Source organism: Nannobrachium achirus (genome assembly GCF_963921795.1).
Source record: "Nannobrachium achirus genome assembly, chromosome: 1".
NCBI classification, from domain to species: Eukaryota; Metazoa; Chordata; class Actinopteri; order Myctophiformes; family Myctophidae; genus Nannobrachium; species Nannobrachium achirus.
The window spans coordinates 44,248,003-44,263,043 of NC_137810.1; the positions used below are offsets into that span (position 1 = coordinate 44,248,003).

A 15,041-nucleotide genomic window follows, 5' to 3' on the forward strand; every position below is an offset into this window, starting at 1 on the left:
TCACACTGCTGACATCAGTATGACATCACACCGTACACAAATGACCCTTATATAAGACCGGCATTATACAATAATAAAAGGAATAGGAAAAGTCAATATTGTATATAGTTTGTTTATTGCATGTTGTAGGTCTACAAACACTTATAGCAACACGTAATATTCTGATCAAGACAGAACCGTACGAACAGCAGCTCTTCACTAATATAGATAGGGGTTCAAATCATAGACAGAGCAACCGTCTAAACGCAATCCCTGACAAACTCAACTGTGCATCGATTAGTGTTCACAACTATTGATCAAAACACATTCTGAAGGGAAAACCCTTCCTGTTACAATCCACCCGAAATCCAACTAACTGACTTACAGAGTTCAACATCGTTGTGATTGCTTTTCACTAATAATGGAATCGACCAGAGAGGTGGTTTTTTGTAGCCCTACTCGGGTTTGCACTGAGAACCGCTTGAACTGGGACATGAGCCCTGAACAGATCCAGCAGGTGTCGGATGAGCTAATCGCCAACACCAAGAAGGTGTACGATGTTGTTGGTTCCCTGGACCTCGATAGTGTGACCTTCGACAACACCCTGAAGGCTCTGGCTGACGTGGAGGTGGAGTACACTGTCCAGAGGAACATGTTGGACTTCCCCCAGCATGTGTCACCCAGTATGGAGTTGAGATCCGCCAGCACCGATGCTGATAAGAAGCTGTCTGAATTTGACGTGGAGAAGAGCATGAGAGAGGATGTCTACCAGAGGGTTGTAGCTCTGGAGAAGAAGGTGGATGCAGACAATCTGACTCCAGAGGCCAAGAGATACATGGAGAGACTGGTTAAACTGGGCAGAAGGAATGGACTGCATCTCTCCCAAGAGAATCAAGACAAGATAAAGCACATTAAGAAACAGTTAAGTAATCTAAGCATCGACTTCAACAAACACCTGAATGAAGACACCACCAGTTTGACCTTCAGCAGAGATGAACTGGGTGGTCTTCCGGAGGACTTCATGAGTTCCCTGGAGGCAGATGGAGACAAGCTGAAGATCACTCTGAAGTACCCTCACTATTACCCTACCATGAAGAAATGCTTTGTCCCTGAAACACGCAAGATACTGGAAGAAGCCTTTAACTCACGCTGTAAAGAGGAGAATTCTGCCATTTTGAAGGAGTTGGTGGAGCTACGTGCTCAGAAGTGTGCTCTCCTGGGTTTCAACAATCACGCTGACTTTGTTCTAGAGATGAACATGGCAAAGTCTGGCAAGAACGTCTCCATCTTCCTGGAGGAGTTGGCACGTAAGCTGAAACCACTGGGAGAAGCGGAGAGAGCAATTCTCCTAAAACTGAAGGAAAACGAGTGTCAGAAGAGAGGTCTACCGTTCAATGGAGAGCTGCATGCGTGGGATACTCAATACTTTATGAACCAAGTGGAAGAGACCCACTATGCAGTAGATCAAAACCAGTTGAAGGAGTATTTCCCCATGGAGGCTGTGACCCATGGTCTACTGGACATCTACCAGGACCTGCTTGGTCTGTCGTTCAGACTGGTGGATAGTGCCCCTGTGTGGCATCCTGATGTTACACTGTACTGCGTCACTGACCGTTCCTCTGGACAGACAATTGGACAGTTCTACCTCGACCTGTTCCCCAGAGACGGAAAGTATGGTCATGCAGCTTGCTTTGGCCTACAGCCTGGCTGTCTGCTGTCTGATGGGAGCAGACTTATATCTGTTGCCGCCATGGTAGCCAACTTCAGCAAACCCACGGCCAACGCTCCCTCCCTCCTGCAGCACGATGAGGTGGCGACGTACTTCCATGAGTTTGGCCACGTCATGCATCAGCTCTGTGCTCAGACTGACTACGCTATGTTCAGTGGAACACACGTGGAGAGGGACTTTGTGGAAGCTCCGTCCCAGATGCTTGAGAACTGGGTTTGGGAGAAGGAGTCACTACAGAGAATGTCCAAACACTACAAGACAGGAGAGCCGATTCCTGATGATCTGCTGGACAAACTCATCATGTCTCGCCTCGCCAACACCGGTATGATCAACCTGAGGCAGATAGTTCTTGCTAAAACTGACCAGGCTCTACACACTCAGACTGGTTTGGACCCGGCTGAGGAATATGCCAGGCTCAGAAAGGAGATCCTGGGAGTCCCTGCTTCTCAAGGGACCAACATGCCAGCTACCTTTGGCCATCTTGCAGGTGGCTACGATGCCCAGTACTATGGCTACCTGTGGAGTGAGGTGTTCTCCATGGACATGTTCTATACCTGTTTCAAACAGGAAGGAATCATGAACCCTAAGGTGGGTTTGGCCTACAGAAACTGCATCCTGAAGCCTGGTGGTTCTGAAGATGGCTATGAGATGCTGAAGAACTTCCTGGGTCGTGAACCCAAGCAGGAAGCATTCCTCCTGAGCAAAGGACTAACGGTGGAGCTGGAGGCGTCAACCCCATTTCCCTGTTGACCAATCAGGTCAGCAGTTTTGCACACGATCCCAGCGGCCCACGACACTGATAGGTTCAGCAAGACTGACACAGAATTTTTGAGAACGTGAACCCAAAGATAGATACATCATGTTAAACTTACACAAGAAAAAGAAAAAGAAAGTCTAATTTTGCACAACTATGTCACAATGTAAGAGGTACAGTAGGTTTAGGGCAGTGGTACTGGTTCCCAAACCCGAGACCCAACAGAGAAATTCAATGTCTTCAATGAAAAGAAATCACACCTAGTGTGAAGTGAGATGTGCTATTTATGAGTTTCATTAAGCGTCCCACTGGCCAATCACAGCGCGTCCTGTGAAGCTTGGACAATGGGACCCTTGGGTACAACAAACTTTGAGCTGTTTTTGCCAAGATGTAAGCCATATCTAGGCCACACTTCAGAGCACCCAGACATTTTTTGGGGACCACAGATTCTTTGTGTAAACGGAGAAAGACAGATGTTGGAGCTTGGCTCCTTCCAGGAGCACCGCTCAAAATCTGATCTACAAGCACACAAAGTGTCACGATGTGACACATAGTGAGCTTGTAGCTCTGGTATGTTCACTACTTTTTTTATTTTTATTCATGGTTTTTCAAGATATTTTTAACTATAGTTATCAAAAAAGGGATATTTATACTGTATACAAAAAAGGGACCTATTATTAAAATGGATCTGTCACCCAAATATGGGTCCCAACCCGCTGTTTAGGAAACAGTGGTTTAGATGAGTATTCCAACTACGCCAGTAGTATGCCTTATTGTAAGAGTTCACACAGCTAACAGGGAAACCCCCCCACGTCTAGTGCACCACCGTAAAGCAGACACTTTACCGTGCTGCAGGTGAAAGACCATGCTGTGTGGGTAATTTGTGATCTCGGCCCAATGTTACAACCTGCCTTTGTGGATAAAATGACATGTTTGTGAAGACAAATGAGATAGTAAAACTTCCATATTATATGTTCCACTGAAGCTGCTGTTGACAGCTCGCAATGTTTTGTGTCTCAATCGTCTTCGTGTGGCCTATCCAAGTGCCCTCAAAATCAAGTGCAGTGATTAAACAAAAGTGTTCAGTACCTCTTTTGGGCTATTAGCCAGAAGTTGTGATCTGGAAAGTAAATTACTAAATTAACCTTTCATCAGTTCATCCATGAATGGTGTTTGGGAACGTGAATGAGTAATACTCTGTCATTGTCAAACTGCCCTTTTTTAATGAAAATAGCAGATCTGTATGTAAGCCTACAAATACATTGTGAGGTTGTAGTGATTTTTTCACTATTTGTTGTACAAATGGCCTTGGTTGGTAATGAAAATGTTTTTATTCACCCTAATCACTGGAGGTGCTGCTCAGTGGCGAACAGTCAGTGGTGGAAAAAGTACTCAAAATGTTTTCTTAAAGGAGTTGACCTTTTTTCTATTGATTACTCTGCCATGGAGACTTGAGTTCAATAATATATTTTGTTGTATTTGTTGCATTACTAAGACAAACTAGACCAGGTCAACCTGGTTGTGCCAGACCCCCTGTCTGTCATCATCATTTATGACATCATGCCTTTTGTAGGCATGTCATCATCATGTCATCATCATATATACCCTTTATATAGAAAACCCGGACAGACAGACCGACATTTGCTTATGTAGGCCTACCCATTTCATGGGTCTGGCAAAAATATAGTAAATTTACCCCCCATTGATTGCGGATGGGAACCCAAAGGCTCCCCATCCGGAATCAATGGGGGTAAATTTACTATAATATTTATTTATTTATTTTCTTAGGAATGCAACAAATACAAAAAAATTAAAATAAATAGAACTCAAGTCTCGTCTCCATAGCATGAGTATTTCTGAGTAACCAATAAACATTTTGGGGGGATTATTATTTATAAGTACCGTTCCAATACTGCAATATAGAAACAGTTACTGTTACAAGTAAAAGTCCAGAAAAAAAGTATTGGTATTAAAATGTACTTAAAGTACCAAAAGTAAAAGCACTCATTATGCGATGCGTTGTGAGCTTGGAGGTCGGCTATTCTCGGTGCTTGATACCAAACTGGACTATAAGCATAATCAAGTCAACACTGGAGATGTGGTGTAACAGCATGGATTTCTACACAGAGAGGGCAATTCTTTCAACATAAGATGTTCCATTCAAGTTCAGGAGAGTTTGGACAAGGCAATTCTCTTGAATGCTGCATTCAGGTATATGGCATGGAAAGAGGTTATTTGCATTCTTTCACCATAGTAAAAAATACGTTCATGGTCTGGAGGGGGCACTTTTTACAGGGGTATAAAAGGGCAGGGGCTCAAGCCCCCTTTTCTGTCTATGAGTGCACGTACTTGTCGTGAAAGTGTGAGTAACATGAAGTGAGGCACTGCATCAAGAGAATTTGACTTTCCTGACAGAAGGCATGTGTGCTGATGCTTTAAGACCTTCCCTCAATCCCTATAGGTTTGATGTCCTTTCCATATGCAGAGAGGTGACTGTAACTAATACCTCAAGACAGATCCCAGAAGACAGAATCAGTCAGCACCTCTGCCATAAACATAGTGTTGTTGTCAGTAGGAATAAACACAGGAGCATCCAGGAGGAAGTGGAATAAGAAAGGGAAGGAGACAAACCAAGATCCGGTTTCTACACAAAAAAGGAGTTGGTGCCCCTGGGGGCAAAAACCTTTGTTTTAAACCGAATGGGTTTAGACAGATTGCTCCAGAGATAATGTGTAAAAACAACATAGGAAAACAAAATCCTTTATTTTACGAATTGGGTTCCCATATTGGTTTAACTGTATAGCACCCCGGATTTGAACCCGAGTCCCCTGAGTGGAAAACCAAACATCTACCGCTCAGCCAAGGAGGGATTCCCCACTTGGCCATCAGGGGAGATATATGTGGGCGTATATGAGATACTGGCAGTACTACTTGTCAACCAGCAGGTGTCCTACCCGGCACCAGGGTCTACACTTTCTCAATAGAAGAATAGGAGACCACCTCCAACCACTGCACATTGTATTAAGATAACTCTGCCAGGGTTAGGGTTAGGGTTGGTGCAGCACTTCGCCTCACAGTTAGAAGGTCCTGGGTTCGATTCCCGCCGGGGGAAGCTGTGGGCGTGTTCCTCCAACCGCGTCATCAGCACCCACACCCTAGGTGGGGTTGGCGATAGGGCCTCTCTGTGGTGAGTTTGCATGTTCTCCCCGTGTCTCCTTGGGCATAGGCCCTCACACAAAAACATGCAGTAGTCCTGGTTTCTATACTACCTCCCCCTAGCCAGCCAGGTGCTCCCCAATGTCCCCTGGCGCGGCAGGGGGAGAGCGGAAACCAGGACTACAGGTTAGGTAGTCACCGGGTGAGAAAAATGGGTTGCAAAAAACGTGGGATAAAAAATATAAAAAAACTCTGCCATACAGATTAGTTAAAATGTATGTTTTGTTCATAACAACTTGTCCAGAATTGCAATTTTAAATAAATGATAAAAGCAGAACAGGCCCTTCTGCAAGGACTAACTGAATCCGCCAATGCACATGCACACGCATGCAGCAAACACGCACGCACACATGCACACACCCGTCACCCCTGCAATCCTTCTCTCCACAGGAATAAAGAGACAAGTTCTGCTTGGTTTCTCTCCAAATTGGTCAATTTGCCAGTTAACTGCATGAAGAGCCAGATGCCAGTGCCTTAGAGAATGGCACACGCTGTCACTGGCACACGACAATCTCTGAACCAGTTGGAGGCATGGCTTCTAGTCTCGCGTAGCCAGACAACTATTCCACAATCTCTGAATGCTATATAGAGTCTGGAACAGCAGCTCCCGAACAGCGAGTATCGAAAACGGGCATTACCGTTCAAAAAAATACATTTTAAAATGTCATTTCTGCTAAGCAGCACGCTAAACATGCTTATATGATTTTTATTTATATAATGATAAATGTGTGTGATGTGAGACGGAAACGGAAGTGACATGGGGGCTTCACTTCCGCTCTCATCTCGCACTCATCATTTCTTCCCCGGTCTGCCAGACTGTATGCTGGGAGCACAAGTACATCTGAGGATGCTCTTTTCTTTTCCTGTTGCTCTTTTTGCCTTTTGCACTCCTTTTTAGATTATTATTATTATTTTTAGATGTGGTTTGATGTTATTATATTGTTTGTTTTTTTCTTATATATACGACTGCATTGACTGAAGGATGCCAAACAAAAACAAATTTTACTCTTATGTACCTGTACAAAAGACGTAACAATAAAGTACAACCTTGACCTTGAACCTTGAGCATTTGACCAAATCGCGGAGGCAACAGTCTGGCCATGCGAGACTACATGGCTTCTGAATCACGATGAAAACGCTGCCTGATTTATGGGGTCAGAGGTTAGAATATCTTCTAGTTCAGACCCACTGGTAACAAATTCCTGTGTCCATGTACATATCCAAGTGTGCGCGCGTGCACGTGTGTGTGTGTGTGTGTGTGTGTGTGTGTGTGTGTGTGTGTGTGTGTGTGTGTGTGTGTGTGTGTGTGTGTGTGTGTGTGTGTGCTCGCATGCACGCGCGTGTGTGTGTGTGTGTGTGTGTGTGTGTGTGTGTGTGTGTGTGTGTGTGTGTGTGTGTGTGTGTGTGTGTGTGTGTGCCGGAGCCGACGCTACGGAATGCTGAGTGACATGTGTGTTGTATCATGTGAACATATCCATGACTTTATGAATGTAACCTTTACTGACCTAAAATATTCTGTCCCTGATGCTTTCCTTGTGTGTGGACATAAATACATTGTTAAGCTGTGTGTCTAGGGCGTGTGTGTGAGTGTGTTTGTCTGTGACTGTGATCTGTCACTCATGACTCTAGTGAAAATCTCTCAATTGTCAGCACCTCTGCCTTGAACATGTAGTGTTTGTTGTTAGAAGGAACTAGACTGCACTCTGCTGAGGTGCCAACTTGTGTCTTGTGCACACGTGGCCATATATGGCCTACTTGTGCCGCGGCAGAGCGTGCAAGTCCTGCGATCGGTGCTGATCAGTGCAGTCTGTATGAGTGTATGTGGGTGGGCAAGTTGGCACTCTGTCGAGGTGCCAACTTGTGAACTGTTTTCACACACACACACACACACACACACACACACACACACACACACACACACACACACACACACACACACACACACACACACACACACACACACACACACACACACACACACACACACACACACACACACACACACAGGTCTGGTGATGATAACTACAAAAAACAACACCCCAAGTGCAGTGTTTCGCTGTTAGTGTACCGTGAGTGTTAGAAGCACCGACTAGAAAGAGCCCCAAGGTGCCTTAATTGGGAGAACCGGTTCTGTGAACCTGGCGTGACCTCTCCCGTGAGGTCATACCTGTGGCAAACCTCTTTGGGGCGTCTGCTTTGGCTGCTGCTGCCCCGACACGGCACGACACACTGTGTTCTTGTGGTATTAAGAAACTCCAGAGCACGCAAGGAGGCCATTCATTCTCCCAGTGCCGTCAAACACATGCATCGACGGCGGTGAGGAAACACCTGACAAAGGCGAAGATAATTTCCTTGCTGTGATATTGTGCCGGCAGCAGAACACGATTTAAGAAACAAATGAAAACGAAGCTCCTTGAGATGTGGGTGAACTCTCGGGTTCGTTGTCAGGCTATCCCAGCATGTTCAAACAGAAGCAGAGTGGCCAATTACTCAAAGTGAAAGGCATGAGTACAGTACGCAGGTACTTGTACACTAGCCACAGGTACACTCACTGACATTACGTTTCAGCACCCGTAAAGGGCAAAACATATCTACTAAAATAATTGTTAAATAACTCTGTATTCTGATAGAAATCAGAACGACTCCCAGTTTCTCCAACTCTTTAACAAACTGATAATAAATGTTTTGTTCAGGAGGATCCCAGTTCAAAATGTGATGATTTTGGGGGGTCGCTGCCTGAAAAGGTTGAGAACCACTGCACTAGGCCACTCCAGAATCAGAATCAACTTTGTTGTCACATAACAGCTTTACAGGTGTAAAACAGTGGGTGAAAGTTGTATTGGCTTGGATGTTTAGTTAGATATGAATGTGGTTCAAATGAACAGCATGTTCCCCATCCTCATAAGTTGCCGTTCTAGCTGGTGCCTTTGAGCAGTGGCGTCAGTTCAGAAAACGCTACGGTATGGCAACATGACTGGTGTCTTGCAAGCGGGCCTTCGCACACGTGCAAGACACCAGTCATGTTGCCATACCTTAGCAACAGGCATGATACATTTATTTTAAGAAGTACATTCTATTTTTCCTCCCGTTTCTTTGGTTTCTTGGGATGGATATGGCAGCCTGGAACGGTTGTTCAAGTGCAGCTAAACTTATTAACAAATTAACAATAATGAATTGCACCTTTGCAGCTGACCTGCGGAACCTGGGAATATACCATTTTGTCAAGATGGGGAGAAGTGTGGAGAATATAATCATAATACCTTGTTAAATAATATCCAGAACAGATAGACATAGAGACATTCATGGATTTAGATTTAAAAGCAACTTTTATTTTCCCCCCTGGACCCAGCGTATGGCAGCTGCATACCCCTGCCATACCCAATTGACGCCCCTGCCTTTGAGCAAGGCATTTTGCTCCAGTGCACCAGTAGAGTTCCTCAGTAGCTACTGATAATATGCATGTATGGATGTGTTTAGCAAAAGTATACTTTAAGTACAACAACAAAAATAGCTGATCTACAAGTTCATAAGCATCACATTGTGAGCTTATATATCTACTATTTTAGCCTTTATTTTTTTACGTAGTATAGTGTGGAAATCTTTGAGTACATTAACCTTTAATGACATGCCCAAAAAGGACACCAGGGTGAAAGTAGTTAAGTGGTTACATCAACTGGCAATTGTTGATGTAACCTTCTATAATGAACAAAGGCTAGCTATACTGATCAAGTTCCCCATAGCAAAACAACTTCTAGACAAAACCCATTAACCCTGTAACCCTTGTTGTTATGACTGGAGTCGCATTAGTAGAGTGGCTGGACTGTGCCTGCTTAATTGGAACTCTCATAAAGCAATAATGACAATGCTGTCATTCTAAAGGACCTCAGAGACACACTAGAAGTCCATTAATCACATCCTCACGTCCCTGGAATTATACTGACCCTCTTATAAATTACTATTACTGGACCAACACAATTATATGAGCATCAGGGAGGGGGTTATCTTATGTGAACCGTCTTAATGGTAAAGGTCCTTAGTGTTGTGAGTTTATTTAGAATAAGACATTGCAAGCAAATAAACAGACTGGAAGCAGAGTTAGAGAAATCTGTCCAGAAGATGCACGTCATTGCACGAGGAGCAGTTCACAAAGACATGTTTTCCCTGAAGAAGGCTGTGTAGCCTACTGTAGGCTGATATTCCAAACGTAGGAGAGTTCGTTTGAAGGAGCGCTCGTTTTATGGTTAAATGTCACAGTTATTGTCCACGACATTACAAGCGGCACGAAGGCCAGCGGACCTTGGTCCTGCTCTTCGCCCCCGAGCGCCGCAGGCGCGAGTGGCCGCGAAGAGCGGGCCAGGGCCGCGCGGCCGGCGCGAGTTACGAAGCCGTGGTGAATGCAATCGTTATATTTATGCCCAGGCCGTAAGGCCTGGGCAAGCCCACGATAAACGCATTCACACCCGCCCGCGCAGTCCAAGTGACCACAGCCGAGCGCTCCAGACCTCCGCTCCAGCCAATCACAAGCCGCGCCTCAACGAACTCTCCTACGGTAGGAATACTCGCCTACTGTAGGCCGCTACGCATGGGTTATCCCAGTTAGATTTTTTTTCTAATTTTTCTCCTTCAAAATTGGTATGAAAGGTCACCTTCAGGAGGCTGCTACCCGTGACTTGTAAATAGACTAAGCCCCCATGCTCCCACCCCCCCTTTTTTCTGCCTTTGTATTTGATGTTATGCTTTTTCTGCTTTAGAAATTGATGTTATCCTAGATAAAGTACTATGTTCTATCCGTATGTCTTTCAATGTTACAGTCTATGAGATACTTAAAGTGTGGTTCCTGTGGAAATAAGCCGTAGTGCTTTCTAGGATCTCCTTTTAGTTGGTTGACCTTGTACCATTGATTTGTACTGTCATGAAACTGTACTTTTTTCTATTGCAAACTTCTAATACATTCTTCAATCAATCAATCAATCAATCAATATCTATTATGAACTAGCCATCTCAAATACAAATTTAAATATATTTCACTAGAAGGTTTCTTTTTCCTTAGTTGCATTTCATTCTTTCTTCTTCTTTTCACATTGTGAACTGGTGAGAGATACGGTTTCACTGCACACCCATGTTAGGGTATATCTTTTCTGGTGTAGATTAGATTTGACCCTTTACAACTTACACATCATGATTCAATTGTGTTCATGGCTTATTCACGTATCTGTGTCAACACACAGAATGTGATTTGGTTGATGGGATAATCGGCTGAAAGGGGACAACTGACACTGAGGTGGAGGTGGGGTTTGGGGTTGGTGGTGGGATGAGGGGTGACACAGTGAATGGGTCAAGCATGAGATCACTGTAAAATGTACTTCAGTGAATATGACATAGCACATAATACTGTAGGTTGCTTGATTTATTATTTTATATTGTTTGTCAGACTGGTCTGAAATTGTGTACGTGTATATGTAGAAAAACAAGAAAAGTAAATAAACAAATACATGTTTTTTCTTCCACTATATTTACAAAACTTGTATGGCCATCTAGTGGTCATACTGCACTTGTCATCTGTGAGTTTATTGGCTTCCTATCACCATGTACACTACATGGTGATAGGAAGTGACTGTACATTGTACAGTATGTACTAATGGGGGAAAAGTTTGCTGTTTGTTGATGGTGACATCCTGAAGACGGCTGTTGTGCCACTACGTGAGGGTTGTATTATTTTACATACAGTAGTATGCATTGTATTCCATTTCATACAGTATGAAGTATTTTCTGATATAAAAATCTTATATCCACCAAATAAAGGCTTTTTGAACTTGCCAGTTCAGTTCATTTTTATATTGGACCTAAAGTGTACAACATGTTGTCAATAGGGCATAGCAGTGGTTTTCTGGAGTTTTTCCCATAGAGATTTACAAACATATTTATATCAATTATTTTAAGCCTTCAAGCCATTCAGGATCCTGGTGAATAATTAAACCTTTGATTCTGTGAAAAGAAAACTGCTAAATAAATGGTATTTATTAAATGTAGTACTGTATATCGTCTAATAATCTAACTATTAATTTACCTAATTTACAGTAGGCCTACTCTGACGTCAATAGTACTGACGTCACATACTGGCCTGGACACGGTACACCATATATGGGCATAGACCACGGAACACCATATATGAGCATATGGGTGAAACAGTACCCAGATGACATCACTGTCCGCCACCTGTACTGCGCATGCGTCGCCACCTGCATGGTAACATCCGCATGCTGAAACAATGCCCAAATTTGGAGATGACTGACATCACTGATACGTCTGGGTTCTCCAACGTTACTTCTGAGACTCCTACATTTAATCCCTCATATATTGTGCACACTCCCCGGGCAAGGTCCTAGTAAAGTATCCTGGATGGCTTGTTGGATGGCTTGATCCTAGGCTTAAAATAATTTATATAAATATTTTTGTGAATCTCTATTACAATGTCCGGGTTCACATTCTGGCTACTAGACTATGGGAAAAATTAACTGACTTTTTTTGTGTGGCACCAGATAACCACACCCACTGCTAGTTCCTATTGCCAGTGATTCACACACTGCTACTGCAGCATTGTCCAAGTGCCTGAACAAAGGAGATGGGGAGAAGCATCAGTGGTGTAAAGTAACATTTACTTAAGTAATATAAAGTACACTTTTGAATTATTGTACTTTATATTTCCAATTTCCAATACGTTCACTTCTACTCCACAACATCTGGAATCCAAATATTGTACTTTTACTCCACTGCAATTATTTGAAAACTTTAGTCACTAGTTACTTTGCAGCTTTCATTTTTAATATTATGAAACATACATAAACCACTTTCCCCCTATTTTATACTTGGGCTATTTGAAAATGGCTATAAGCTCACAATGCATTGCATGGTGGTGTGTTGTGAGCTTGTAGATATGCTATTTTTAATATTTATTTTTACTTTTACTTTTGGTACTTTAATTACATTTTGATGCCAATACTTTTGTACTTTTACTTAAGTACATTTTGAATTCCAGACTTACAGTAGAGTATTTCTATATTGCAGTATTGGTACTTTTACTTATGGTAGTAAGAAGTAAGAATGAGGATGGGTTGTGTACTGTACACTCTTGAGTGTGAGTTTGTACTATAGGCCTTGTAGACAGGCTGATGTCATTCTAGAAGAGCTTCTGCCATGTGACTAAATCCATGACAGGATGGTGACATGATCTTTCCTCCGAGGAACACATCACATCACAAATATGGGAAGAAGTGCACGGAGGAGAAACAGATTTTGATCATGACTCATACAGTAGTTCATGACTTAGAGGTCAAAAGGTGAAATAGGCTGTTAAAGGCGGATTGGTGATACCCTTTTTAAGTTGTGGTAACTGTATGCCTTACGGTTTATAAGATAAGAAAAATACTGTATGTCCCCCTGCACTGATCCCATTCTGACTTAATGCGACCGTCAGTCCGTCATTCAGTCTGTCTGTCACGTCACACTTTTGCCCTACTCATATCTCTGCCATCGTTGCCCCTATTCCACACACACTCCTTGCCTGCCAAGCTACAACCTTCAGGACCCCCGGACCTACACGGACCCCCAGGCACCCCCTGCCAACGCCGCCAAATAGTGCAAACATGACCAAATCAACACCCCAACTGGACTACTCACAGGGAATTCCCAGAGACCACCGACTCCTGCTGCTCCAACAGTCCTTCACCTTCATTGGTTTCACTTTGCCCCGCCCCCTCCCCTCATTGGCCAAAACTTTATTTGGCTTACTCATCAACCGTTTGTCGTACAAACTTGTGGGTGGTGTCAATTGACTTGATTAAGAGTCCTTAACCTTACTTGGTTTCACTTTGCCCCACCTCCTCCTATGATTGGCCAAAACTTTATTTGGCTTTACTCATCAACCGTTTGTCGCACAAACTTGTGGGTGGTGTCAATTGACTTGATTAAGAGTCCTTCACCTTAATTGGTTTAACTTTGCCCCGCCCCCTCCTCTGATTGGCCGAAACTTTATTTGGCTTTACTCATCAGCCGTTTGTTGTACAAACTTGTGGGTGGAACCAATGCCACTTACAGGCCTCTTTGTGTATACTGTGACCTGACGGTCGCTTATCTCCCGATTTGGGAGTCTTACTGGTATAATTGAGCAATTAAATCAGACTAAAAAGCAATAAATACAGTAAAATGATTCAAAATCACAATAGAACAGTTTTATATTGACATACACACTCTGTCAATGTAATGCACTACTACATTAACATCAATTAAACTAACATATCGCTTAGCAAAACAAGCACAAGATTCCTGATTAAGCCGGTCGCTTTGACATAGTAGGGCAATAATCCAGGAGGAGTAACAAATCAAACATCTGTGGATATAATAAGATAGAGTAGAGTATAATGGATATAGTCCTGTGTGCACAACCACTATAATGTGGTTGCCTATGGGCATTAACCAGAATACTAATTATTTACATTTGCTATATCGTGGCAACTACACAAATTGTGCAATTGTGAGTTAGAACATGAGTCTTCAACAGGAGGTCCGGGACTCCTAGGGGTCCTCAGATTTAATATAGGGGGGCTGCCAAATCTTTGTCAGATAAGAACTTACAAGTAAGACGCCTTAAGGCGAGAAGCGACCGCAGAGCGCGGGGAAACAGACTTAAAAAAATAGTCAGTGACTCAGTGTAAATCTGGCAATGTACACGCACGCACGCACGCACGCACACACACGCACACACGCACACACGCACACACACACGCACGCACGCACGCACACACGCACACACGCACACACACACACACACACACACATATTGAGGGTTTTATTAAGTGCAGGTTAAATTTCTGAAAATACACATTAACCCAACAGAGAAAAGTGTAAAACAAACAAACAATCAAAAAACATTAATTTACACAACGCTGATGTCAAAAAAAGTCTATGAAGATATTAAATAGGCCTATATGAAAAAGTCATTTTAAACAATACGTATTTGGAGTACCTGCTTCATCTCTCGCTCTCTCTCAGCTAAGGGGTCCTTGGCCTGAAAAACATTTCCCCTCAAGTGAGAGTAGCCGTTGAAGGATGCTGTCTACACCACAGGAGGGATACTGCTGTGCTGAGGTGTTCTGCCTCCTCTGAGAATGCCGTTTTGTGATGATTTACAGCACACATTCAAGGGTGAACATCCTCCTGACCCTGAAATAATAGGCTGAAGACAGATCAAATTATATTATTGATTATGGTTAATGGTTAACTACCACAATCATTAGATTACCATTACTATAATATTTAACTATCAGCGTGTAAGTAGTTCATTGCCATGCAGTTGTAGTGACTGAG

At 43.3% G+C, this 15,041-nt stretch overlaps 1 protein-coding gene across 1 annotated transcript; it reads left to right on the plus strand.

Annotated features, from left to right (window-relative positions):
* Nucleotides 1-400: 400 nt before the first annotated feature.
* Nucleotides 401-2,458, plus strand: LOC308281672 (thimet oligopeptidase-like; the record flags this gene model as incomplete). The annotated part of the gene is made up of 1 exon (XM_080721909.1): nt 401-2,458. One exon carries the CDS (start codon nt 401-403, stop codon nt 2,456-2,458), a length of 2,058 nt encoding a protein of 685 aa, XP_080578035.1.
* Nucleotides 2,459-15,041: the final 12,583 nt, after the last annotated feature.